The sequence below is a fragment of the Somniosus microcephalus genome, chromosome 17 (assembly GCF_052327205.1).
Source record: "Somniosus microcephalus isolate GS21.2 chromosome 17, FLI_Smic_1.0, whole genome shotgun sequence".
NCBI lineage: Eukaryota > Metazoa > Chordata > Chondrichthyes > Squaliformes > Somniosidae > Somniosus > Somniosus microcephalus.
Genome location: NC_141003.1, coordinates 9943928 through 9971809, shown reverse-complemented (window position 1 = coordinate 9971809; position 27882 = coordinate 9943928). Strand labels below are relative to the sequence as shown.

General features: G+C 48.4%; 1 protein-coding gene across 1 annotated transcript; it reads right to left on the bottom strand.

Moving 5' to 3' along the window:
• Window positions 1-52: 52 nt before the first annotated feature.
• On the bottom strand, window positions 53-27882 carry LOC147105490 (uncharacterized). The gene is made up of 2 exons (XM_086010912.1): window positions 26560-27882; window positions 53-136 (listed from the first exon to the last, which is right to left on the bottom strand). Exons 1-2 carry the CDS (start codon window positions 27880-27882, stop codon window positions 53-55), a joined length of 1407 nt encoding a protein of 468 aa, XP_085867038.1.

The following is a 27882-nucleotide window of genomic DNA, read 5'->3' as shown; positions in this document are numbered from 1 at the left end:
CCAGAGATAGAGAAGTCTCAGAACTTATAGAGCAGCGCTGAATTCAGAGCAGCTAGCAGCAGCCAGGAAAGAGGTAGAAAACTTGCGATTCCAGGCGCTCGGAGCAGCCAGGACTCTTCTGACGCTGCAGCAGCATCTTACAGAAAACAAAACAGGAATCAAGAACTAGAGGAAGGAATATCTAAGCTGCAGCAGAGACACAAATTGATGAAGCCTGGTGGTGCTCAGAGGCTTTACCATGTCCAAGAGTTGAAAAGGGGATTAAGGGACAGCGAGCATAACCACCGTTTGCCATCTCCGACTTTGAAGCCTCAAACTCGCGTGGTTCGAGTGGCGACGTTGGGTACGGAGGCGGAGCAGTTAGATGCCTCTTCGGCTCCTCAGACGCTCATCACCCTGCAACAGTTACAGCCGACCTGCCGGTAATGCGGAGAGTGGAGGAGCACGTTTGGGCAGGCAAGGTGAGATCATGAATCTTCCACTCCCCATGGAGGTCATGAAGGGAACACTACCTTTAGTGGTTTTGGGGATTCCTAGTTTGAGCGAGTTGGGGTAAAGTTACAGGACATGAGCTATCCTTGACGAAGTGGGACCTGCACCGATTCAGGGTCTTAATATGTTTTACCAATGGTGACGTAATATTCTGGGATGGTGGCTTTCGAGGAACATATCCGAGAAAACAGAGGGTTCATATGATTCTACCAGCTTTAGGGAATCATCGGGGTAAGGTGGTAGGTTTTGAAACAAACCCCGGGTCCCTGCTCGGTAGAATAATAGTTGCAATCTTTGGTGCTCACTCGACCACAATTGATAGAAACAGAAAAATAGGAGCAGGAGTCGGCCATTCGGCCCTTCGAGCCTGCTCCACCATTCAATATGATCATGGCTGATCTTCTATCTCAATACCATATTCTCGCTCTCTCCCCATAACCTTTGATGCCTTTTGTGTCTAGAAATCTATCTACTTTTTAAATATATTCAGTGACTTGGCCTCCACAGCCTTCTGTGGTAGAGAATTCCACAGGTTCACCACCCTCTGAGTGAAGGAATTTCTCCTCATCTCAGTCCTAAATGTCCTACCCCGTATCCTGAGACTGTGACCCCTCGTTCTAGACCCCCCAGCCAGGGGAAACATCCTCCCTGCATCCAGTCTGTCTAGCCCTGTCAGAATTTTATACGTTTCAATGAGATCCCCTCTCATTCTTCTAAACTCTAGTGAATACAAGCCTAGTCAACCCAATCTCTCCTCATACGACAGTCCTGCCATCCCAGGAATCAGTCTGGTGAACCTTCGCTGCACTCCCTCTATGGCAAGTATATCCTTTTTTAGGTAAGAAGACCAAAACTGCACACAGTACTCCAGGTATGGTCTCACCAAGGCCCTGTACAACTATAGTGAGACATCCTTGCTCCTGTACTCAAATCCTCTTGCAATGAAGGCCAACATACAATTTGCCTTCCTAACTGCTTGCTGCACCTGCATGTTTGCTTTCAGTGACTGGTGTACAAGGATACCAAGGTCCCTTTGTACATCAGCATTTCCCAATCTATCACCATTTAAATAATACTCTACCTTTCTGTTTTTCCTATCGAAGTGGATAACTTCACATTTATCCACATTATACTGCATCTGCCATGTATTTGCCCACTCACTCAACTTGTCTAAATCGCCTTGAAGCCTCTTTGCATCCTCCTCACAACTCACAATCCCACCTAGTTTCGTGTCATCAGCAAACTTGGAAATATTACATTTGGTTCCCTCATCCAAAACATTGATATATATTGTGAATAGCTGGGACCCAAGCACTGATCCCTGTAGTACCCCACTAGTCACCGCCTGCCACCCCGAAAAAGACCCATTTATTCTTACTCTCTGTTTCCTGTCAACCAATTTTCAATCCATGCCAGTATACTACCCCCAATCCCACGTGCTTTAATTTTGCACACTGACCTCTTATGTGGGACTTTATCAAAGGCCTTCTGAAAATCCAAATACACCACATCCACTGGTTCTCCCTTATCTATTCTACCAGTTACATCCTCAATAGACTCCAGTAGGTTTGTCAAACACGATTTCCCTTTTATAAATCCATGTTGACTTTGTCTAATCCCGTTGATATTTTCCAAGTGTCATGTTATCACATCCTTTATAATAGACTCTAGCATTTTCCCTACTACTGATGTTAGGCTAACCGGTCTGTAGTTCCCGGTTTTCTCTCTCCCTCCTTCATTAAATAGTGGGGTTACATTTGCCACCCTCCAATCTGCAGGAACTGTTCTATAATCTATAGAATTTTGGAAGATGACAACCAATGCATCCACTATTTCCATGGCTACCTCTTTAATACTCTGGGATGCAGATTATCAGGCCCTGGGGATTTATCAGCTTTCAGTCCCATTAATTTCTCCAATACTATTTTTTTACTAATACTAATTTCCTTTAATTCCTCCTTCTCACTAGACCCTTGGTTCCCTAGCATTTCTGGGAATTTATTTGTGTCCTCTTCCATGAAGACAGAACCAAAGTATTTGTTTAATTGCTCAGCCATTTCCTTGTTCCCCATTATAAATTCTCCCGTTTCTGACTGTAAGGGACCTACATTTGTCTTCACTAATCTTTTTATCTTTTTACATACTTGTTGAGGCTTTTACAATCCGCTTTTATGTTTCTTGCAAGTTTACTCTCATATTCTATTTTTCCCCTCTTAATCAATCCCTTGGTCCTTTTTTGCTGAACTCTAAACTGCTCCCAATCCTCAGGCTTGCTACTTTTTCTGGCAACTTTATATGACTCCTCTTTGGATCTAATACTATCCTTAATTTCTTTTGTTAGCCATGGTTGGGCCGCTTTTCCTATTGTGTTTTTGCGTCAGGAAGGAATGTATAACTGTTGCAATTCATGCATTCGTTCCTTAAATGTTAGCCATTGCCTATCCACCATCATGTCTTTTAATGAAGCTCTGTTTAGATTTAGGACCCTAGTTTCGGATTGGACTTCTTCACTTTCCATTTTAATGAAGAATTCTATCATGTTATGGTCAATCTTCCCTAAACTACCACGCACAACAAGATTATTAATTAACCCCTTCTCATTGCTCAATACCCAATCTAGGATAGCCTGTTCCCTAGTTGGCTCCTCAACATACTGGTCTAAATAACCATCTCGTACACACTCCAAGAATTCATCCTCCACTATTATTGCTAATTTGGTTTGGCCAATCTATATGTAGATTAAAGTCACCCATGATTACTGTAGTACCCTTGTTACATGCATCTTTAATTTCCTGTTTGATGCCATCCCCTACATTACCACTACTATTTGGAGGCATATAGACAACTCCCACCAATGTTTTCTGCCCCTTGGTGCTTCTTAGCTCCACCCAGACTGATTCTGCATCTTGATTTTCTGAGCCAATATCCTTTCTCACTATTACTCTGATTTTATCCTTTACTAACAATGCCACCCCACCTCCTTTTCCTTTTCACCTGTCCTTCCTAAATATCGAATATCCTTGGATATTCAGGTCCCAGCCTTGGTCACCCTGCAGCCATGTCTCCGTAATCGCAATTATATCGTATTCGTTTACATCTATTTGTGCTGTTAATTCGTTTCCTTTTTACGAATGCTTCATGCATTCAGATACAGTGCCTTCAGATTTGTCTTTTTAACATTTTTAGACATCTTAACATTTTTTGTACTATGGCCCTATTTGTCTTATTACCATTTTTTCTTACCCGGACATGATTTGTTAGCGCACTCCTTTGTTTGTACGCTCTGTCCCTTCCTGATACAATCTGGTTATCCTTACCCCAATCACTTTCCTGCACTGCTTCCTTGTCTTTTCTCTTTAGCATTCTAGATTCCCCCCCCCCCCCAATTATTTAGTTTAAAGCCCTACCTATCTCCCTAGTTCTTCGATTCGCTAGAACTCTGGTCCCAGCATGGTTCAGGTGTAGTCCGTCCCAATGGAACAGCTCTCTGTTTCCCCAGTACTGGTGCCCACTTCTCCCACACCAATCTTGGAGGCACGCATTCATCTCCCTGATCCTATTGACCCTATGCCAATTTGCTCGTGGCTCCGGTAATCAGAGATTATGACCTTTGTGGTTCTGCTTTTTAATTTAGTCCCCAGCTGCTCAAACTCTCAGCAGAACCTCTTTCTTTGTACTACCTATGTTGTTGGTACCTAAGTGGACCACGACAACTGGATCCTCCCCCTCCCACTCCAAGTTCTTCTCCAGCCCAGAGGAGATGTCCTTTACTCTGGCATCGGGTAAGCAACATAGCCTTCTGAACTCGCGCTCCTGGCTGCAGAGCACAGTATCTATCCCCCTAACTATACTGTCACCTACTACAACCACCTTCCTTTTTACTCCCCCCACTTTAACGGCTTCCTGTACCACAGTGCCATGGTCAGTTTGCTCGTTCTCCCCGCAGTCCCCGCACTTGTCCACAAGGGTTGCAAGAACCTCGAATCTATTGGACAAGTGCAGGGACTGAGGCTCCTGCAATACTACCTCCTGGCTCCCCGTACCTGCCTCATTCGCAGTCACACCCTCCTGTTCCTGACCACGTGTCAATTCTGAAGTATTTAATCTAAGGGGTGTGGCTGCCTCCTGGAGCAAAAGGTCCAGGTAACTTTCTCTCTCCCTGATGTCTCGCAATGTCTGCAGCTCGGACTCCAGCTCCTCAACTTGGAGCGTTCCTCGAGCCGCAGATGTAGCCGCCCTGGACAAAAATATTCACAAGCTCCCACATATTGCAGCAGCAACACATCTCCTGTTCTCCCATTATTTTATTTGTTTAATTAATTAGTTTAGTGTTAATCAAATTATTTACCTCGTTTAGTTTATTAAATTAATTAATTTAACTTTTAGTTTTTAAAATTTAGTGATATGTTATATGTTAACTTAAAACTTAGCCCACAGTCACTATCTTAACACTTAGCCCACAGTCACTACCAATCACTTACCTGTGACATCACACTGCCGTTTTCTCTTGTTGATGCAGGTCTGCTGCTGCTTTTATTCCCACTCTGGGGCCTCAGTCTGCTCCCGCTCAGGTCCGCTGCCACTCTGCGGGAGAAATTAATGAAAGCAAGCACCTCCTTCCCCCACTTCACCGAACTCCCACACTTACCAAACTTGCAGTTGTTCACTCTGCGCTGCTGCACTCATTGATAAGGCGTCTTACATTATTACCAGGGGAAGGACCCAGGGAAGCAGGGGACAGTATATTCCAGTTGTGTAAAAGCTTGGGAACAAATTGGATTGACATCAATTATTATGGGGATGATACCCGTAGAGAGATCATTTTGACACTTCTACCCCTCTCAGTAATGCTGGAAGTAGATGCCTGGGGCAGGGATGAGGGTTTTGATAAGTGGATGGTGAGGGTGGAAAGTCTGTATCAGAGAGCTACATGTATCCTAGTCATGGAAGTGAGACAGGTTACAGCGATGGAAGGCAGAAGGGCCAGAGTGGATACATCCCAGGAGGGGTCGCATGAGGGAAGTGGGACCTGGTGGAATCTGGGTCCCGACCCATCAGTTGATAGAGGACAGAGATAGATTGGATAAAGAATTACAGAAGTTAAAAGAAAAGTTGAATCAGGAAAGGAAACAAGCATCATCAACGGGAAAGAGACCTTGAGCCAGTTGGTGAGGTCGAAGGAGATTCTGCAAGTGAGGCGGAATTGCAATAGGGAAGCTGCACCTTAACCCCACACGTCACTTTCTTAGGACCCTTACTTCAGGATAGGGTGGTTGTCCCTTTATCGAGGCATATGTGGAAGGGCAGCGGGAAATATCTTTGATTGACATAGGGTCTGTCGGATGAATGAAGGTTGAGGTGGTCCTAGAGGAAGGCCCCCCACCTCCTCCCCACCGAGACAGTACCCCATCACCCCAGAGACACGAGGAGCAATTCCTGAGAAACTGATGCAGAAACAGTTAGAGATGAAAGCAATGGGAAAAGCTTGCTCAGAATCACTTAAAATTCCTGTAGGAATGGGCTGTCTCAGAACTGATGGGATGTTCAGTGTAAAGCTAAAATGTGGGAGTTGTATGCATGGTCTAAAGGGATGTGGAATGGGACTTGGAATATTGAAAACGTTGAGAGAGGCAGTTACAGCAGTTCCGAAGGGTGAACTGAAAAAAGGATTGGGACTCTCGGCTGACTCTTCAGCGTTCCCTTCACCCTTTACTCTATGTTGTTGCACACCTGCCATATACCAGAAGAAAGTGTTCAGAACTGCGCAGGAGGTAACCGACTTGTTTGAGGACACGGACTGTGAGTTTAAGATTTTGAATCGGTACAGAATGGGATTCAATAGAAAACATCAGAAATTGAAAATTGGCTTAAGTGAAAAAGGATAAATAGTTATGATGGAATAAAGGAGACAAGGGAAGCTCATGGGGGAAAAATGTGGTTGGTTAGCGCCTCCTGGGGGCGCTAATGACTTACTGTCCGTGCGCGGCGATTTTAGCGCTGCCCGCGAAATTGACCTGGCAGTTTGCAGTGGCGCTAAACACTACCGCCACGATTTCCTGCGCCCGGAGATCGTGACGTCGTCGAAGCACGCAGCGCCCCGGACTCTAAATAGATTCTCGCCACCTGCCTCAGCGCCTGCCACTAGGAATGACAGGTAGAGGGGGACATTTTGCAGTCGGCTGGGAGCTGGGGGAACGTTATTTAAAGGCGTGCGCTTCCTGCTTTTTCCTGTCGGCAAAATATTCTGCATATTGAGAGAGGCGCCTGGAGACATTTAACGCTGTCCTACAAGGAGTTTTGTTCCTCAGCAAGACTTTTCAACTTCCCATTTCTGTCAGCTTTATTACTACCACACTTAGAAGATTAAATGGGGGCTGTACTAACATGGGGCCTCGTCCTCCAGCTTCATCGCCGGAGGCGGAGCGAGAGAGTGGAAAACGTGGCCAGAGGGAGGAGGGCCAACAGGGCTCTGCACAGGAGACCTTACACTAACAGGCTATTCCAGGAGCAAGTCTCATAAAACCACCTGTCTGAGGAGCAGTGTTTTAGAAAGCTCTGCTTCAGCAAGGAGGTGGTCACAGAGCTCTGCCACCTCCTGCAGCCAGAGCCCCAGCCTCAGCTCAGGACCCCTCTGTCAGTGGCAGTGAAGGTGACGGTGGCATTCATCCAGTGCCAGACTGGTGTCCCAGAACTGTTCCAACCGCCGCATCAACCTCATGGCTGGCTCCTCGGGGACAAGGGTTATCCCCTCTGCTCCTGGCTGATGACACCGCCCCGTAACACCAACACCCCCGCTGAGCTCACGTACAATGAAAGCCATAGCACCACTAGGAACCTGATTGAGCAGACAATCAGCGTGCTGAAATAACGGTTCCGGTTTCTTGACCACTCTGGAGGAGCCCTGCAGTACTCCACCGATCGAATATCAGTTTTCATTGTGTGCTGCATGCTTCACAACCTCGCAATTCTGAGGACCCAGCCATTGCCACCAGGGATTGGTGCACCACCTCAGGAGGAGGATGAGCAGCAACAACGTGGGAGGGAGGTGCTCAATGTTGCTTCTGCAAGGGCTGTTCGTGAATGCTTCATAAGGCAGCGCTTCTGATGAATGACAGTGAAGATGGCTTTTGGGATCAAAAGCACATCATTACAGTCATCCCGCTACCCCTATTACCGGGCAGAGTTCCAATGAGTGACATGAGGAAATTTGTAACGTTTCAATAAAATGTTTTATTTTTCTGACCATCTGTGTCTTATTAAGCACAACCAATAACAAACAAACACAACAATTCATTAGCAAACAAAACTGGTTCTTACCACATACACATCCAACTTTGGGACAAATATTCCCCCCATATATTAGAGAAATTTTAGTTATTTGCCCTTCGAGAGTGATCTCCTTCCCACTCGCACTTCCCTCCCTTCCCACCCTACTGTTCCTCCATAATGGGGCCCCAGTGGCTGCAACAAGGCTGGCGGAAGGCTGCTGAATGTCGGATCTAGAGACTGCAGATGGCCTTGAAGGACGCCCTCGACCAGCTCTGGGCCTGGAGGGCCCGGCTGCAGACTGCACCAACTCTGCATGGGCAACAGCAGTCTGGGATGGCTGGATTACAGGCTGCGACAAGTGCAATGGCGGAGTGGCAGTGGTGGGAGCAGGAATGCTGTCATCCTGAGAGAGGACAGCACCTTCCTGCTCGACCGACACACTGCCACTCCCATGGGGCAGAACCACAGCATCCGGATCAATCTGCTCGAGCACAGATTGTTGGCCTGCTGCGGCACCCGGTGAGATCCCCGGTGGACAGTGGTCGTCCCAGCTATGATGGCAGCAGTCAGCGCTTGTGTGGCATCAACCTGAGATTGCATGAGAGCAGTCTGAGATTGGATGGCACCAACCAATGACTCGATTCCAGCACTAAGCCGTTGGGTTGCCTTGGCCTGTGCTGTAATAGATACTGCCACCTCACCCATTACATGCGGCTGGTGTTGGTTTGGGTCCCCACGGTGTCTCTGCAATTCAGCCATCCTCTGCAACGAGGCAAGGATGGGCTTAAGGGTTTGCGCACAGATGACAGCTGTGCTGGTGGCAGACTCCTCCATGCTCCTAGCCAGTGCATCCATGTTCTCGGGCACCCTTGCCATTGCACCCATGAGCTCAGTGTGCATGTTCATCACCACGATATCGAGGTCCTCATCCGAGACCTGTGCAGCAGAACTTGTGCGTACACTCACCCTCTGGGGAGATGGCCCCTGAGCTTCCCTTCCCCCATGGCTTTGCTGCAGCCCACTGGGTCCCGGAGCTTCACCCACATCAGATCCAAATCTCCTGCTCCCCTCCAGCAACCGCGTCACCCCATTATCGGACCTAGCACCTTCGGGAGACACAGGCAGTGAGGCTCCGGCTTGTTGTTCCTCCTCTTCTCCCGCATCGCTGCCACTGGGAGGCAGGAAGCAGGGAGGTACAAGAGTGGCTTTAACGTGAGAGCAGGGGGGCAGGAAGGGAGCAAAGAATGGCGACAGTATACTTAGATGGAAAGTGGGAAAGGCTGGTGTTGTGAGGGGGGAGTGGTGATGAACATACCGTTGTTGTCCACAAGTGGGTTTACGTCTCTGACTGCCACAGTGCCCACGACCTGGGCCGCAATGATGCTGCGCACTCGCTCCTCCAGGTCTGTAAGTGGGTGCAGCTCCACCTGACGTCCTCCTGTGCATTGCTGCTCCCTCCTGTTAGGAGCAAGCTTGGCCTGCAAGAAAAAGGACAGAGTGTGAGTGAGTGTGCAGCCATGTGTTTGGCAGATGTGCCTACCATAGTTGAATAGCTGTTAATGTATGCAAGGCGTGAGATGTGGATGTCACTTTTAGTAGGTGGGCATTGTTGGTGGTGGGGATTTGGCGGTCTATACCGCCTGTGCACGGAGTGAGGTTGAGATGGTGGCATGTTCAGGTTTTTGAAGCATGTACTCACCCTGACCACCTGAGTGAGGTGGTTGAACTTCTTGTGGTACTGGGTGAGAGTTCTGTGGACCACACTTCTGGCCGAGACGCCCTGGGCCACCTCCCTCCACTTCCCCCTGAACTCCTGCGGCAATGGCCTCCTGCCCATGTCCGGGAAGAGCGCGGCCCGTCGGCGTTCCACGGCCGTGACCAGAGCCTCCAAAGCCTGGTCACTGAACCAGTGAGCTCTCTCCCTGGGCCGCTGATCAGCCAAGAGATTTCTCAAGGATGGTTTGCGGCTCCTTGCAGGCCCAGTTCACAGGCAGCAATGATCTGAGTGAGGCTGTGCAGTATGATTGAACCTCCCTTCTAAGAACTGGAAGGCGCCAGTCTGTCTGAGTACTTGTAATTGACAGCGCCGGAACTTGAGTAGCACTCTGCGGTTGCACCTTGCTCTAAGGTTAGCACCCTAAGAGGAGTGTGTAACACTCCACTTCCCTCTTGGGGTGCTAAAACTGAATTTTGCGGTCGCCAGCGCTAATTAGAGTTAGTGCCCAGGTGATGTTAGCGCACCAAAATGGTCGAGACTGATCTTTTCCCCCTTAGATCCAAATGCAATTACAACTACTTTTGTCTCCTTTGTAAAACCATCAAGCCTGGGCATAATTTGTATGTGAAATTTAAATTGATAAGAGTTGCTGTTCAAGCACCCGGGAAGAGAAATTTATCTGAAATTTAAGGGGATAATCAAATTCTGTTTTGAGAAGGTCCAGTCTACGTGATTCTCTCCACACTGTGTGTTAAGAAATAAAGTTTTTTGGGGGGACAGACTGTTGTGTTAAAGGTAACTAACACCCCACATCTTGCAGACTGAATTGCTCTCTGGGATTACAATAGTTTGAGGAATAAAAGGTTCAATAACAGTTTAAACAGAATGACAAAAATGTGTTGATAACTTAGATTGATTTGGGAACTTTGCTAAATGGTAATGATCATATTGTATTGGATAGTAAATTTTCTCCAGCGCTCAAGAATGAGATGAAATGGTAATATAATGGGAATTATTTTTTTTTTAAATTCCTAGGTGAACTTCAGGAACCCGAAGTGAGTGCACCCCTGAGTAACATTATCATGGACATGATTCCTAAAAGGATTTCAGTTTGATATTGATGTACATTCTATTGAAAGTAAGGAAAGTGTAGGTGAGAATCATCAATTGATAGGTTTCTGTCTTTGCCTATACGGAACAATGAAAAAATATATTTGATATCCTAGCCAGTACCCTAGACATTGGGACCATGCAGAGAGAGATGAGGAAAGACCTCTGATCTTTTCATAAAATAACTTAAAAGCCCAGGAATGGCTTGTATCTGATGTCAAGTGTGGTACGATATTGGGATATGGCCAAATGTGATATGTTGCGCGTGAGGCAACTAGCATGCGGAAATGCATGATGAAGATGCACTGAAGAACGGCTCTCAGACATGCTCAGTTACTTGACAGCAGCACAACATGAAATGGTTAATGTGGCTCAGGAGAGTGAGACAACTTTTAATCAAGGCACTGACACATACTCCATAGCGAAACTGACTTTTTAATGAAACAAAATAGAGTTAAACATACTAGTACCTATCAGAGGGATTAAAATTAAAGAGTGACATAGAATTTGGATTTCTAAAATTCCGGGTTGAATTCCTTTGAGTTAACAATGAAATTGGAATGACTGAAAGCTAGTGGGAAATGTAACTTAGCAAGAATATCCACAAGATGCATAATGGAAAGGAGAGCTGGAGAATCTTTTAAGTCCATGATTGCTTGATATTACGGTACATTGTAGCATTACCCAGATAACATCTGGCAGAAAGGACAGAGAGAAGAATCGGGGGAGTGAGTACCTCATTATTATTTCTGCACAGTCTGTGAGACCAGAACATGATGAGTTAAAAGTTAAACAGCTTTCTGCTGAGTGTAGGTTGTAAATAGTGTAAGGGGATTTTAAAGCAAGGATATCTTCACAGGAAGGTAATATAGTATTGTGGCGGAGCCACCAAAGGACTGAGCGGTTGTACATAATTCCTTTAACAGCAATGTAGTTACTGTCTGTGCCTGTACCTTTAATTACACTGTTTGACTGTACAATGCCGGTTACCTTTACAGCACGTGATGACGTCATGCCGTTAGTCACGTGATGCCCCAACGGCGGGAAGAACGTGATGACGTCATGACGTCACTCTCCTGATCAGGGGATCAGTCCTCGTGGAGTCCTCAGAGAGAATAGACCTGTTATTGATGTGTCCTAGCAGTTTCCAGTTTAAACTCGTTTGTTTTCATTAAAGTTCATTAATTTAATTATCTGAGTCGAACTCAGTCTTTTGATAGGAACCTCCGTTCCTACAGTAGAATGTGCAAGCGTCATTCAGACATATCTGTAATGGTCTGGATTATGTCAGCCTAGTCACTTGTGTTTAGGGGAATGGAAAGAGTTTATGATAGCAATTAGGTCACTTGTGTTTATGGAAGTGCATGTTTGTTTAGTTCATGCTGTTGTTCTGTTGTCATTTGTATGTCTCTTTAATGCACTATGATTTATTGGTGGTATGCATGGAATGTAGTGATCAAGGGTAAAGAATGGTATACGATTGCAGTGAGTCTGGCCTAGAAATTCAGTATAGCCACGTTTGGGGCGCCACAGCATGGTGTTCGCTAACTTTTGCGCCCGGCACAACTTAGCGCCACCTTCGCCGATATTCAGTTGCATCGCCCCAAGAGGTTGCTGCTGCGCTACAGCAGGCGATGCATGACTATCATTAGGTGCTAAGCCGGCGATCCGGGGCGCAAACACCGAAGGTGGGCGCAGCGCAGGTGCAGCGAGTTGCTCATTGAGGGCAGACAGTCAGGCGCCGGTCAGCACTTAAAGGGGGAGGGTGGAATTGCTTGGCTGCCACGCCCTGCACACTGCAGCCCTAAGGCAAGGCCTGAACACTGCTTCTGGAACTGCTCCACGCCCAGGAGAATGGAGAAGGCCAGGGAGACCTGAGGCTGCTGGTTGGCGCAGTGGACCGCAGGCGCCATATCCTCTTCCCTGAGGGTGGCAGGAGGCCGATGCCCGCCGAATATCAGAAAGCATGGAGGGAGGTGGCAAACAGGGTCACGTCCAACAGCGTGGTTGGCAGGACATCAACCCAATGCCGGAAAAAATTAAACGACCTCACTCGGGTTGTCAGGGTGAGTACCCTTTCCAGCATCCTCCTCATCCCTGCATGTGCACCTCACTTTATGGCCAAAGGGGCCTGAAAGCCCTAATGCCCAGCCCTCATCCAGCAGCTATGGGACTGTCATGAAAAGCACTTGCACATTCAGGACTTTAGACACTGTCAGGGCTATTCGATCATGGGAGGCAGTGCAGGCAAGATCAGGGCTTGACACTGTCAGGGCTATTTGACCATGGGAGGCAGTGCAGGCAAGATCAGGGCTTGGCAATGTCAGGGCTATTCGACCATGGGAGGCAGTGCAGGCGAGATCAGGGCTTGACACTGTCAGGGCTATTCAACCATGGGAGGCAGTGCGGGCAAGATCAGGGCTTGGCACTGTACTTAGAGGCCATCCTTTCTCTTGCAGGGCAAGCTGGCGCATAACAGAAGACAGCAGCGACAGACCGGGGGAGGCCGTCCTGACCTGAAACAGCTGAGCGACCTCGAGCAGCGAGTGGAGCAGATCATGGCAGGCCGGCTGAGTGGCCCCGTCGCCACTGGAGATGCTGACCCTGTTCTGGGCACCAATGGTAAGGTCATCACCTTTTTGACCTCTCCCTTTCCACTTGCGCCTCACACCAGCATCCTTTGCCACTATCGAACCAATGCAGTGCACAGCAGCACTCATGCCTCCCTCACTGCCGCCCTGTCCTCACTCTAAAGCAACGCTTGTGCCTCCCTGCTTTCAGATGGTGACTCGCCAGGTGAGGAGGCGGCCCCTCAGCTGGCACTGTGTCCGAGTCAGACATAGAGGAGGAGGAAGAGGAAGCCGGCCCATCGGGGACACCCTCAGCCGAGGCAGCCCACGGCCATGATGGTGACACGTCTTCCCTGGAGGGCAGCAGGGTGGAAGGGTCGGAGGAGAGTGAAGCTCCGGGGACCAGCGGGCTGAAGCAACGCGGGAGGGGTGGGGAAGCTCAGCGGCCTTCTCCCCGGAGGGTGAGTGCGGCCTCCAGTCCTGCGACGGTGAGCGCAGAGGAGGTGCAGCTCCTAGCGGAAATGGGCGCCCAGGCTGAGCGCAGGCACACTGAGCTCATGGCTGCAGTGGCAAGGATGCCTGACTCCATAGAGTCACTGGCAAGGTGTGTGCAGGAATTCGGGGCAGCTCAGGCCAGGAGTCTGCAACAATTCAGTGCAGCACAGGCCAGGAGTCTGCAGGACTTCGTGGCAGCACAGACTAGGAGTCAGTAGGACTTCGCTGCATCACAGGCGGCTTTTAGCCAAGTGCTCAGTCGTGCCATGCATTCACTGGCTGGTGTCATGCAGACACAGACCAGGGCCACACGGGCTCTAACTGCTGCCACCCTCGCTGGATCGGCCAGGCATCGCCGGGGCACTCGCCGCGCTGCAGCAGCCCAGCAGTCTGTGCTTCAGCAGATTGCTGCGCATGCTGCAGTGCTGGCCCGTGCGAGTGCTAATGTATCAGTCGACCTGTGATCTGTCAGGTTGGCAGCATTCCTGCAGCCAACACTGTCACTCCTCCATTGCAGCTGCCACCAGCCGTTGGACAGACTGATGCCGCCCAAGCAGAGTTGGAGCAGTCAGCAGCCGGCCCCTCCAGGCCCAGAGCTGGTCCAGGCTGACCCCCAAGGGCATCTGCTGTCTCACCAACTGACCCTCAGCAGCCTTCCCCCAGCCTTGCTGCAGCCACTGGGGTCCCATTGAGGAGGAGCTGCAGGGCGGGTAGGGGCCAATCACGGAAGCGAGACGGATCACCCTCGCAGGGGAAAAAGTAGAAGGTGTGGCCAAATGTTTTGTTTTATTTATAAAGGCAGAGACTGCTGTATTTGTTTTAGATATAAAGGCCGAGACTGGTATATTTGTTTTATATATAAAGGCCGAGACTGGTGTATTTGTGTTTTTGGGGGGTGTTTCTCTCCATTAGTTTGTCATGTGGGAAGGGCACAGAGGTATCACAGTAAAACATTTTCTTAAATCGCACTGTCCATGTTTTCTTTTTGAAGTCCTGGTTGCCCTGCTCGGCTGAGGGCTTGTGGAGCAGCTACATTCATCTTCTGCCATTGGCACAAGCCATTCCCTGAGAGGGGGCCTAGAACCGACTTGCAATAAGCCGCCGACGGGTGGCCCTTGCACTTTCTGCCTCCCTCCCGTGCTGGTCCTCCTCTTCCTCCTCCTCTGGTGGTCTTCCAATGTCTGCTGGCAGTGGCTGAGTCCTGCGGATAGCCAGGTTGTGCAGCATGCAGCACACGACAACGAAATGGGAGACTCGCTCAGGCGAGTACTGTAGTTCTCCCCCGGAATGATCCAGACAGCGGAACCGTTGCTTCAGCACACCGATTGTTTGCTCGATGATGTTCCTGGTTGCTTGATGGCTGTCATTGTATCGCTCTTCAGCAGGGGTGCTGGGCGCACGGAGCGGGGTCATCAGCCAGGTGCACAAAGGATAGCCTTTGTCCCCGAGAAGCCATCCTCGTGGGTGAGGCTGGGCCTCGAAAATGTCTGCCACAGAAGTCTGGCGCAGGATGAAGGCATCGTGGCTGCTGCCTGGAAAGCGGGCATTGACAGCTAGGATGAGCTGCCTGTGGTCACACACCAACTGCACGTTGAGCGAATGGTAGCCCTTCTGGTTGCGGTAATCCTCAGCATTCTCTAGAGGTGCCCGCAAAGCCACATGCGTGCAGTCAATGGCGCCCTGCACCATGGGGAAGCCCACTAATACTGCTTGTCCACGGTCATGGGGAAGGAGATGAACTGCTGTCTCCTTCTGAAAAGGGCATTGGTCACCTGGCGGATGCAGCAATGTACTGCGAACTGGGAGATGTTGGAAATGTCCCCAGTGGTGGATTGGAAGGAGCGGTGGCATAGAAGTTGAGAGCCACCATCACCTTCACTGCCACCGACAGAGACGTCCTGCTCCTCAGCTGTGGCTGCAGATCTCCGCGAAGCAGGTGGCAGATCTCAGTGACCACCGCCCTTCTGAATCGCAGCCTCCGAACACACTGCTCCTCAGACATGTTCAGATATGAGAACTGCTGGCGGTATACCCTGGGTGGGTAAGGACTCCTTTGCCAATGCCTGTTGGCCCTTCTCCGTCTGGCCATGACTGGCACTCTCTCACGGCGTCTCTGAGCCCTTTGAATGCAATGGAGAAGCCCAACGTTTCCACCCATTGCAGCCCCCATTATATGTTTCCAATCAATGCTATGACACTGAAGTTAAAGACAAGTGCAAAGCTCTGGCCTGAAGCCATAAATACCTGTGCGAGTGTTGAGCCAAACCAGAAAGCTCTCTACCTTTGTCTCTCTCCAAATACCCGTCTCTCACAAAGAAGGAGTGGAGCAAAATGGCTGCCATTTATACTGCAAGAGGAGTCCCCTTTAATTAGCGCCCCCGCGCCCCGCAGCAACTGGGAACTGTTCCCCTCTAGCAGTCGCGGGGAGGCGCCAGGCGCACAATAGGCCGGCGCCACTGAATTTCCAGTTCGGGGCGCACAAAGGACGTTGCACCATGAAATGACGTCAGGATCTGCGCGCGCAGATGAACGCGTGCAAAGGTTTTCCGCCGCTGCTAAATCTTAACTGAATTTTGCAAGAGGTGCAGATCGCGCCGCGCCCGGGCGCTAGCCGCTTAGCGCCCCACTTCTAAGGCGCTAGCGGCTGGCGCAAACAACTGAATTTCTAGGCCTCTGTGTTTTAGCAGCTTGCTCTCATACTGGACTGGTGTAGTGTGGAAGACTTGAGCTCTCATACTGGTTTTGCGATGTATGAAAAGATCTGTGTGCTCATACTGGTTGTGGATGGTGTGAGGTTTCAATAAAGTCCTGAGCCTGCATTGCTACAAGTGAGTGTGTGTGAGGATGAAGCATTGGAGAGGAGATACAAGGTGCACAGAGGACTGGGAGAGACAAACTGCATTGAAATAAAGAGTAGTTCAGAAATAGGAGGGATCTGACAGGGGGAAAATGTGAGGTAGACTAAGATGAGTTTGGAGTGCATGTGCGTAAATGCGCGAAGCGTGGTAAATAAGGTTGGTGAGCTGTAGGCACAAGTTGCCACATGAGATTATGATATAGTGGCAATAACGGAGACTTGGCTCAAACAAGGAGAGGAATGGACACTTAATATTCCTGGCTACAAGGTATTCAGGAAAGATAGGAAAGGAAAAACGGACATGTGGGGCTATTGATCAAAGATGCTGTTACACCACTAGAAAGGGATGGTGTATGTGAGAGTTCAAAGACAGAATCTATTTGGTTAGAATTAAGGAACAATAGAGGAGCTATTACACTACTGGGTGTGTACTATAGGCCACCAAATAGTGGGAAGGAGATAGAGGAGCAAAGTTGCTGGCAAATTACAGAAAGATGCAAGAACCTTAGAGAAGTGATAATGGGGGACTTCAATTATTCATATAGCCTGCAAAAATAACTGTAAAGAGGAAACAAGGAGAATTCTTGAAATGTGTACAAGAGAACTTTCTTGATCAGGGTGTTTCCAGCCCAATGAGGAAAGAAGCAGTGCTGGATCTAGTTCTGGGAATGAAGTGGGGCAAATGGAGCATGTTTCAGTGGGAGAGCATTTGGGAAACAATATAATTAGGGTTAGAGTAATTATGGAAAAGGACAAGGAACAATCAATTGTGAAAATTCTCAACAGGAGGAGAGGTAATTTCAGCGAGTTGAAAAGGGATCTGGTCCGGGTGGAATGGAATTAAAGATTGACAGGTAAAACAGTAACTGAACAATGCGAGGCCGTCAAAGAGGAGATAGATCGAGTACAGATTCAACATATTCCTACGAGGGGGAAAGAAAGGGCATCTTAAGCTAGAGCTCCCTGGATGACTAAAGATGTAGAGATTAAAATGAAACAGACAAAGGAGGCTTATGATAAATGTCAGGTTCATAATACAGTAGAGAATCAAGGTGACTACAGAAAATGCAGAGAACTGAAAAAGGAAATAGAAGGGTGTGATATCGAGTGGTAAGGTCAGAAACTGAGAGAAGCGAGATATTAGGAACAAACCCAACTGTTTATTTACACGGTGTAGCAGAGGAACATATCTTACAAGCTGGAGGCCAGGCACACAATTCTCATTGCACGAGCACAAGATGGAGGATCAACCTCTGAGTCATACCCATAATGCAATGCCGCATTACCGTATTAACTGGTGTACCAGGACATTGAATACATGACCCAGTACCTTAAATACTGGTGAATGTGAACCCTTAATATTTGGCTCCATCTGGTGGATAACTTAAACATTACATCCCAGATTACTATATCTCTCCCCTCTTAAGTTGAACATTAATTTCTTAACAACGTTCTTAAAAAGTCCCATAAGGAAACTCCTTTAATGATAGTCCATACTGAACGAATCTAGCAGGTTGTTATCAATCTCTCTGGCGGCTTGTGAGCTCTTGGTGAACGTCTTACAGTCAAGTCCCTGCTTGGTTGTGGTAGAGCCACCTGCTGCTCCTGAGCAGTACTCAGAGTATCTGACTCTGCTATGATGGTTTCCTCTTGACGAAGGTGTCCAGGTGGAACTGGCTCTGTTCGTGGTGCTGGTACCACCGATGCATTTGGATAACTGGGGGCCAACTTGTCCTCTGACATCTCCTCTGGAACCTCCAGTTCGATTTCCCCTTGTCTGGTCAGTATCTGATCTACATGTCTGCATACTACCTGACCAGTTCCCACCATGACCGTATATGATACTGGACCGGTCATTGAGTCTATGACGCCAGGAATCCATTTTGGACCATAACTGAAATTCCTGGTAAGGACCGCATCTCCTTCTCCAAAACTGCAGCTCTTTGTCCTTCTGTCATGGTTCTCCTTTTGTTTGATTTGTCGGTTTTCCACCTTTTTAGATCTGGGTGAACCAGGTCAAGAGTGGAGCGTAGTCGATGTCCTAACAACAGCTCAGCAGGAGAGAGTCCTGTGGTAGATTGAGGTGTTATTCTGTAGCTGAACAGAACTCGTGACACCTTGGCTGCCAAACTCCCTTCCGCACTTTTTTTCATCATCTCCTTAAATGTTTGTATGGCTCTCTCCGCAAGTCCATTTGAAGACGGATGATATAGAGCTGAGGTCACGTGCACTATGCCATTGTTTCTCATGAACTCTTTTGTTTCTGTACTCCCAAAACACGTGGCATTGTCACTTACTACGATCTCCGGTAGCCCTTGATTAATAAAAGTCCTACGCAGGCAGTCTATAGTAACAGTAGATGAAGCAGAATTTACAGGATAAACATCCATCCATTTGGAATGGGCATCCATGATTATGAGGAACATCTTTCCCATGAATGGACCCGCATAATCTACATGTAATCTTCTCCATGGTTTATCCGGCCACTCCCAGGGGTGGAGAGGAGCCGCTGCTGGTGCCTTCCTGTGTACTTGACAAGTGCTGCATGTCTTGACTAGATTTTCTATCTCCTCATCTAGCTTTGGCCACCACAAGTAACTCCTTGCCAAGGCTTTCATACGCGAAACTCCAGGATGACACGGATGTAGTTGCCCTAGGATAGACTGTAGTGCTGGCTGTGGAATAATCACTCGTGCGCCCCACAACACGCAACCATCCTGCACACCCAGCTCTGTCTTCCTGACACTGTAAGGTATGAAATCAGTCCCTTCCGGATGCTGTGGCCAACCCCTCATCACATATTCTCGGGCTCTAGACAGTACTGGATCTTTACCGGTCCAAGTCCTTACTTGTTCAGCGGTCACAATTACCGTGTCCGTGTCCTCCAACATCAAAACTCTGTCCTCTGGAGCTGCACGGATAGGTGTACCTGGCAGTGGAAGATGGCTCAAGGCATCTGCGTTCCCATGGTACTTGCCCGCCTTGTAAACGATGACATACTCATATGCCCTCAACGTCACTGCCCACCTCTGGATCCAGGGTGACACCATCTGTGGTACTGCTTTCAATTCATTAAAAAGAGATAGAAGAGGTTTATGATCGGTGCATATGGTGAATTTCCTGCCATATATGTACTTGTGAAACCTCCGTAACCCAAACATTACTGCTAACCCCTCTTTATCTAACTGGGAATAGTTTTTTTCCGCTGGTGTCAGAGTTCGAGACATAAACCCTATTGGTCTTTCTGTTCCATCTTCCAAGCTGTGTGAAAGAACCGCCCCCACCCCGTAAGGTGAAGCATCACAAGAGAGAATGATGTCTTTCTCTGCATTGTAGTGAACCAGCACCTCCGAGGACAGCATCAGTTTCTTGGACTGTTCAAATGAAACCCTCTGTTCCTCTTTCCACTGCCACTGTGTCTCCTTGCGCAGAAGTTTGTGAAGAGGTGCTAACACTGTTGCCAAGTTTGGTAAAAATCTGTTATAATAGTTTAGCAGTCCCAGGTAAGCTTTTAACTCAGTCACATTGGTAGGAGCTGGGGCCTCCTGCAGTGCTTGTGCCTTCTCCTTGATTGGATGGAGCCCGGTGGCATCCACTCTGTGTCCCAGGAACACGGCCTCATTCCCCAGGAAAGTGCACTTTCTTCTCTTGAGCCGTAACCCAGCCTTATCCAATCTTTGTAGTACCGCTCTCAGAGTGCTCAGATGCTCCTGGTCGGTTCTTCCCGTCACCAGAATGTCATCCAGATAGATTGAAACATGTGGGATCCCTTGCAGTACACCCTCGATAGTCCTCTGGAAAATAGCTGGACTAGATGGGACACCGAATGGTAAGCGGTTATAGGTAAACAAACCCTTGTGTGTATTTATGGTTACATACTTCTTGGATTCCTCATCTAGTGTAATCTGCAAGTATGCATGACTCATATCCAGCTTCATGAATTTCTTCCCTCCAGCCAGGTTTGCAAAGAGATCCTCTGTTTTGGGAATAGGATACTGTTCTAGTTTAGACATCCTATTTACTGTCAATTTATAATCTCCACAGAGTCTTACCGAATTGTCCGGTTTTAAAATAGGTACAATGGGAGCTACCCATTCTGAACATTTCACGGGTTCCAGTATGTTCTCTCTCAAAAGACGATCAACCTTCAGTTTCATGGCATACGGCACAGGCCGTTGTTTAAAAAACCTTGGCAGTGCCTCCTTGTCTACATAAATCTTAGCTGGGGGGCCATTAAATGTGCCAAGTTCTTCCTTGAACACGTTCTCATGTTCAATCAACACTTCTTGCAAAGACAACTGTTTGCCTCCCTCTATTTGATTTATTGCTCCCCAATCTAATTTAAGTTCTTGTATCCAGCCCCGACCTAACAGGTTTGGTCCGGAACCCGATACTACAACTACAGGTAGCTGTTCCACTGTGTCCCTGTGTTGCACAGTTACAGTAGCTGTACCCAATGTCGCCACTCGTTCACCGGTATATGTTTTAAGCTGCATAGAGCAAAACTTTAACTCTGGAACTTTTGCACGGTTCCACACCTTTGAGTACTCCTCCCTGTCCATTATGGTTACCCCGCATCCTGTATCCACTTCAGAGTTGACCTTAGAGTCATTTACTGTCAGTTGCAAAGTGATAGGATCCACTTTTGGAATGTTCTCTACCATACTATGCATTATGAACATGTCGTCTTCTTTCTCAGCTTCTCCGCTGAGGTGATGTGCTTCCTGTTTTTTCACTTCTCTTCCTAGGTTTTGCTTTCCTCCCCCTTTTAGTTTGTATTCCCCCACGATTGCTTTTGCCCTGCATGCACGTTTTATGTGCCCTTTTTTCCCACACTTGTGGCACTTTTCCTCCAGAAACCTGCATTCCCTCGCCAGGTGATCGCCATTGCATCTATAACATGCCTTTACATGCTCACGTTGTGGTTTCTGACGCATGTTTAACTTGTGCACAATAACCTGACCTGCAACTTGCTTTGTAGTAGCCCAGTCTGAACCTTGTATTTCTTTTACATCTCGGTTCACTGTCTCTATGGCTTGAGAAAGTTCCAACGCTTTTTCATACGTAAGCCCAGTCTCGGACAATAATCTCCGCTGTATTCGATCATCCATTATCCCGCAAACTAGCCTATCTCTCAGCATGTCTTTCAGGTTGTTGCCGTAATTGCAATTGTGTGCCAATTTCCGCAACACCGCTACATAATCCAATACAGTCTCTCCTGGTTTTCTGTTCCATGAATTAAATTTGAAACGCTGTACAATCTCACTCGGTCTGGGATTGAAATGGTCCTTTAGCAAGGCCACTAAGTCAGCAAATGATCTGTCTCCAGGCTTTGCAGGACTGCATAAGTTTCTCATTAAACTATACGTCTGACTTCCCACGGAAGTGAGCAAAATTGCTCTCCTTTTTCCGACATCAATTATATCATTTGCTTCAAAGAAATGCATCAACACCTCGCAGTATTCATCCCAGGTCTGCGTCTGAACATCAAAAGCAGAGATCTTTCCTACCGTAGCAGCCACGATCCGTTATTCAGTGTTCCTTTTTTTTTTCTTCGTCAAATTGTGATCTGTTTATCCTCGTCGCCAATATGTGATATCCGAGTGGTAAGGTCAGAAACTGAGAGAAGCGAGATATTAGGAGCAAACCCAACTGTTTATTTACACAGTGTAGCAGAGGAACATATCTCTTACAAGCTGGAGGCCAGGCACACAATTCTCATTGCACGAGCACAAGATGGAGGATCAACCTCTGAGTCATACCCATAATGCAATGCCACATTACCATATTAACTGGTGTACCAGGACATTGAATACATGATCCATTACCTTAAATACTGGTGAATGTGAACCCTTAATATTTGGCTCCATCTGGTGGATAACTTAAACATTACATCCCAGATTACTATAAAGGGCAAAGAGGGAATATGAGAATATACTACTGGGTAATGTAAAAGGGAACCCAAAAGTCCTTTATAAACATATAGCTACTAAAATGATAATCAAAGGAAGGGTGGGGCCCAAAATGGAGATCTTCTTGTGGAGGCAGAGGGCATGGCTGAGGTGCTGATTGAGAACTTTGCATCTGTCTTCTCTAAGGAAGAGGATGCTATCAATGTCACAGTAAAGGAGGTGGTGGTAGAGAAATTAGACCAAATAAAAATAAAGAGGATGTAGAAAAGTCACCCAGTCCAGATGGGATGTATCCCAGGTTGCTGAAGGAAGTAAGGGTGGAAATTGTGGAGACTCTGGCCACAATCTTCCAATCCTCCTTAGATATGGGAGTGGTGGCAGATGACTGCAGGGTTGTAAATGTTACACTCCTGTTCAAAAAAGGGGCGATGGATGAACCCGACAACTACAGGCCAGTCAGCTTAACATAAGAACATAAGAAATAGGAGCAGGAGTAGGCCATTTGGCCCTTCGAGCCTGCTCCGTCATTCAATAAGGTCATGGCTGATCTTCTACCTCAACTCCACCTTCCCACACTATCCCCATATCCCTTGATTCCCTTAATATTCAAAAATCTATCGCTCTCTGTCTTGAATATACTCAACGACTGAGCATCCACAGCCCTCTGGGATAGAGAATTCCAAAGATTCACAACCCTTTGAGCGAAGAAATTTTTCCTCATCTCAGTCCAAAATGGCCGACCCCTTATTCTGAGACTGTGACCCCTAATTCTAGACTCCCCAGCCAGGGTAAACACCCTCCCAGCACTACCCTGTCCAGCCTTGTTATAATGTTATATGTTTCAATGCGTTCACCTCTCATTCTTCTAAATTTTAGGGAATATAGGCCCAGTCTCCTCAATCTTTCCTCATAGGACAATCCCCTCATCCCAGGAATCAGTCTGGTGAACCTACGTTGCATTCCAACTATGGCAAGTATATCCTTCCTTAGGTAAGGAGTCCCAAACCGTATGCGTCCGTGGTGGAGAATAATCCGGGAGAAAACTAATTGGCACTTGGAAAAATATGGGTTAATAAATGAAAGGCAGCATGGATTTGTGAAAGGCAAATTGGCCTAGAAATTTGGTGGGCTGCGCCACCAGTTAACGCCTAAACAGGGCACTCAGTGGCTTTAGCGCCACTGGCCATGCCTCCCACGATATTTAGCTGGGGTGCTAATGGTAGCGTTAGCCCGTAGCGCTGCGCCGCCACTGATGACATCATCGGTGTGCGCAGTGCCCCGCTACCGCCCCAATCGTGATATTTGGTCGCGCCCGCCTCTGTAACGCCGATCGCAAATCGCGTCCGGTTCACAGGGCCTACCTGTGGTGGTAGTGGTGCAAATTAAGGTGGAGGTGTGGGGCGGCCATTTTTTCGGTGGCCGCCTGCCAGCACCTCCATCCCCGGCCTCCTGATCCCCCCCCCCCCCCCGGGCAGTGTCCCGAGAGCCCGGCGCTTCTCCTCGGTGCCGGGCTCTTTTACCGGCACACGCGATCGGTGATCGCGCTGGTGCAGGCCCCTCCCCCTTAAGGGGAGGAAGGCCTGCAGTACCACAGTGCGCCGTGCCGTAGCGTGTGGCGCTGCGGCATGTTGCGCTGCGATATTCAGTTTCAGCGCCCCAAGAGGGACGCAGGGCGCCTCGAGCAGCACCCCGCATCCATCTTGGGGCACTCAAGCTGAATTTCCAGCGGGCGCAACTGCTCCGATCGCAGCGGTAATTCCGGCGCCCAGGCGAGCTTGGTGGCCCGTTTGGGCCTCCACCGAATTTCTAGGCCATTATGTTTGACTAACTTGATTGAGTTCTTTAATGAAGGAATGGAGAGTGTTGATGAGGTTAGTGCAGTTGATGTTGTGTATATGGACTTTCAAAAGGTGTTTAATAAAGTATCACATTGTAAGGGGATGAGGCTCTGCTCTGCCCAATTGCAGGGGTCTTTAGTGCCTGTTGATGTATTGGGCCTCGGTCTCCTTTATACCCTTGCAGCTTATGTTAGCCTGCAGGTCGGGTGTCACTAAACACCCTCTAAGGAGATAGAGAACAACAGCTTATAGAGGAGGACTAAAATACGGTGGCGACCCGCACAGTTTATACCTAATCTGTGGGGTACTCCTGAGCCCAAGTGCTCCTGGAGTCCTCTCTCTTTTCCCTAGTCTGCTGTTCCCTTGTTTGGCGGGTTCGAAGCGCCCTAATGCCCCTATCTGGTTCTAGCTCCAGAATTTGGGTGGAGAACGATGCACTTTAAATAGACACTCGGAGACAAGTAGTCCTTGGAAAAAGAACAGGTGACAACCAATTTTATTTGCCAAGGTAAGTTCTACCACAAACATAAAAAACACACACACACATTTATAACTATAAATAAAATATGAGAGAGAACGGACACAACGAGAATGTTTACACAGTTTTATCTTTACCAAGTCCAATCCCACCAACCCACTTTCCTACCTAAACTAGACTGACAGTTGCAGGCCCTTGGATTATACTCTCAGCCTCCTCCCTTGACAGATGGAATTTTGAGTGCGGTTGTTGGGTTGTTGTTGTCATCGTCGGAATTCGACCTGTGCCTCGGGGTTCGCCGTACCCTGAACCTCGGAGAGGACCTTGCTGCGTCTGGTCGGGTTTTCTCGAAGTTTGGTTTTGTTGATTGCGCTTTCGGTCGGTTGTCATTAGTTGGTTCTCGAAATGGCTGGAGTGAATGCCGTCTTCCACAGCCACTTCAGTCGTTGGTGTCTTCTTGTCGATGTCCCCGGAACGGGAGTCGGTATACGGTACGGCTTCTTGCGGCGATGTTGCGCCATCTGGTAGCGGAGTAAACCTTCAGTATACCGATTGAGCCTGGGGCCTGATGGTGGATCTTCTCCTCAGTGCGGTTGGAGTTCTTTAGATGTTAGTTCGCCCCAGCTCGTCCCTCCCGGGCGCGTCTTTTCCCTCAGCGTCTTAACTCGCTCTCCTGTTCGTTCTTCTGGTAATAGTTCTCTCTCAGCGTTGGTCCTTCTTGCGTTCCATATTTATACAGGTAGGTGTGAGGACAGGGGTATTGTTTTGAGTGCACATCGGCTCCTCCAAGTCTGCTGCCCCATTGTGTCAGTCCTGGGACTTGATTAGTTTGGGCCACCTCTTAACTGTAGTGATCCCAAGACTATTGTCCCTAGTCCGAGTTGATTAAGGTGATGATGGCTTGTATTCATAGCCCGATTAGGGGTGAGTCACATATTCAAACCCGGACCGGGTGGTCCCCATTGGCCAGGGGTTTCCTCGCTTCAGGTCTGACTCGGTCCCCTGATTGGCCTTTGAGAATGCACTCTGCTTTGATTGGCCGACATCTATGGCTCGCCTCTGAGCCACAGTCCCCTGTATTCGGATGTCCCAGGCATATCCCAGCCTGCTTGTCGGGACCTCTGCCTTGGCCGAAAATGTTGGTTTTAAACTGTATAGGGCAATCCAATTTTTGGTAAAACGTGGTTGTGGATTTTCGAACCCTACAGTCCCCCATCTTGACACAACCGGGTAATGCTGGGATGTGTCAATTGGCATGTAAGAAAATCCAAAGGCCTACCAAGTGTCAGTCATCCCTGTTGTTTACTCTAACTAATAACCCTTACAAAGTTAGTGTAAAAACATAACAAAAAAACAAAAAAATCATATTCCCTTTCAGGTATACATCAAAACAAGGTATTACATTTTTCCAATATATAGAGCATAACAAAATACCCCATGCCGCGTGTGTTCCTTGCGTCCTTTCCTGCACAGTTGTACAGCTTTCTCCATATCCATACAGTATAAGATATATATCTGTGATGGCGTAAGTTCGTACTGTGTGATCTGCCGTACATAAGTTTTGACAGCTGACGTAATGTATGGTATTAGCCAGCTCCGGGTGTGAGTAGTGCTGCGATACAGTGCATCAGAATGGTCCTCTTTGTTTCCGACAAGGAAAGAATACCTGGAAACAAAAGGGCATTCTTCTCATGGTTATACTGGGCTGTCCTTCTGTTGCTGCTTGTTGAATAATTTCAGATACCGGTGTGCTTTGAGGGCTCTTCTGGCTTTGCAGGTGTTTATAATGAGATACACTGCAATGACCAGTTGTACAATTACCAGCGTGTGGGAGGCCATGCGAAGCCCGACAGGGATATCTACCCTTGTTCCCCATTCCCACCATGCGGGTGACTGTATGTCTGCAATCCCAAGAGCTATGTCTTTGTTTTTCTGTTCAAGGGTGAAGTAATGTTTTTGACTGAGGTCCACTGCCTTTAATAAGGCAGTGAGTTTCTCAGGTAAGAGTGGTATAGAGTACCCAAACCGGGCAACATAGTTCTGCAAGTCACTTACATTGTGCTGTACCGTGAGGTGAATTGTGGAGGGTTCCGGGATTGGAATGATCCTTTCCTGGGCCACTTGAACTTCTGCCCTAGGTTTAAAGCAAAAGCTGCCATCCGGTATATCACACCACTCACTTGGGCCGTGCCTATACCGGTGGGCAGTCGTGGTGACACAATATGTCCCACCACCCACATATGCTATCTGTGGAGGCACATGGCCAGGCGCCATTACCTCCATCGTGCAATTTATAGGTTCTGCCCCAGCAGTGCTAAACCCGCATTGTGACCTCCTGAAGGCGTTCAAGTGCTGGGGACACAGTATCACCTGTGCTCCCCGGCTACGGCAACCAGACAGGTCAGTACCCGTCACTGTGTGCTCCCACACAATGACATAGGGTGGGAGCATTGTGAAACGGACGTGTACCCCCCCACGAATGACCCCGACATTCTCCACATGATACAGGGGTGCTGGTCTGGCGGAAGACCCCATCACTGGCATTCGCACAACCACACCCATAATTGTGTGGTTGGATTTCCCACAGTCAACCGGGACAGGATAGGCCTCCGATGCCACTCGGAGCTGGCATGGGCTGAGGGTGTGGCTATAGGGGTGCAGTGCCTCCAGGTGCTGGTTGCTGATCCAGGAGGGGTCCCGACCTTGCCTAAGGTCTTCCAAGTTACTGCGACCCTCTCCCAGCAACCAGGCCCCATAGAGCACACACACCTCATTTTGTGCCGCCTGATTGGAGGCCAGCCGGTCCTCCTTAATCAAGGTGTTTATCGTCCGAGCATGAGCCTCTAGCTGGGCGACAATCTCCTTCAGGTGCACAGTCATAGCCATCCCCTCATGAAGCGTGGAGCCCAAAACATCATTCTCCTTCCCTAGGATGCTGCGCAGCTGAGACTTTAGCCCATTAATCTGTAGGGCCAGCTGCACATCATCCAGGCTGTTCATAACTGAGGCCCCGGTATTAAACCCAGTGAAAACATCGTTCATAACCCCCCTGCACTGTCTGCCCCTCTTGGTCGTGTCTTCTTTTGTGTACAGGTCTGCCACACTGATGTCCCCGAAATCCAGCTCATAGAAGCTTCGGAACAT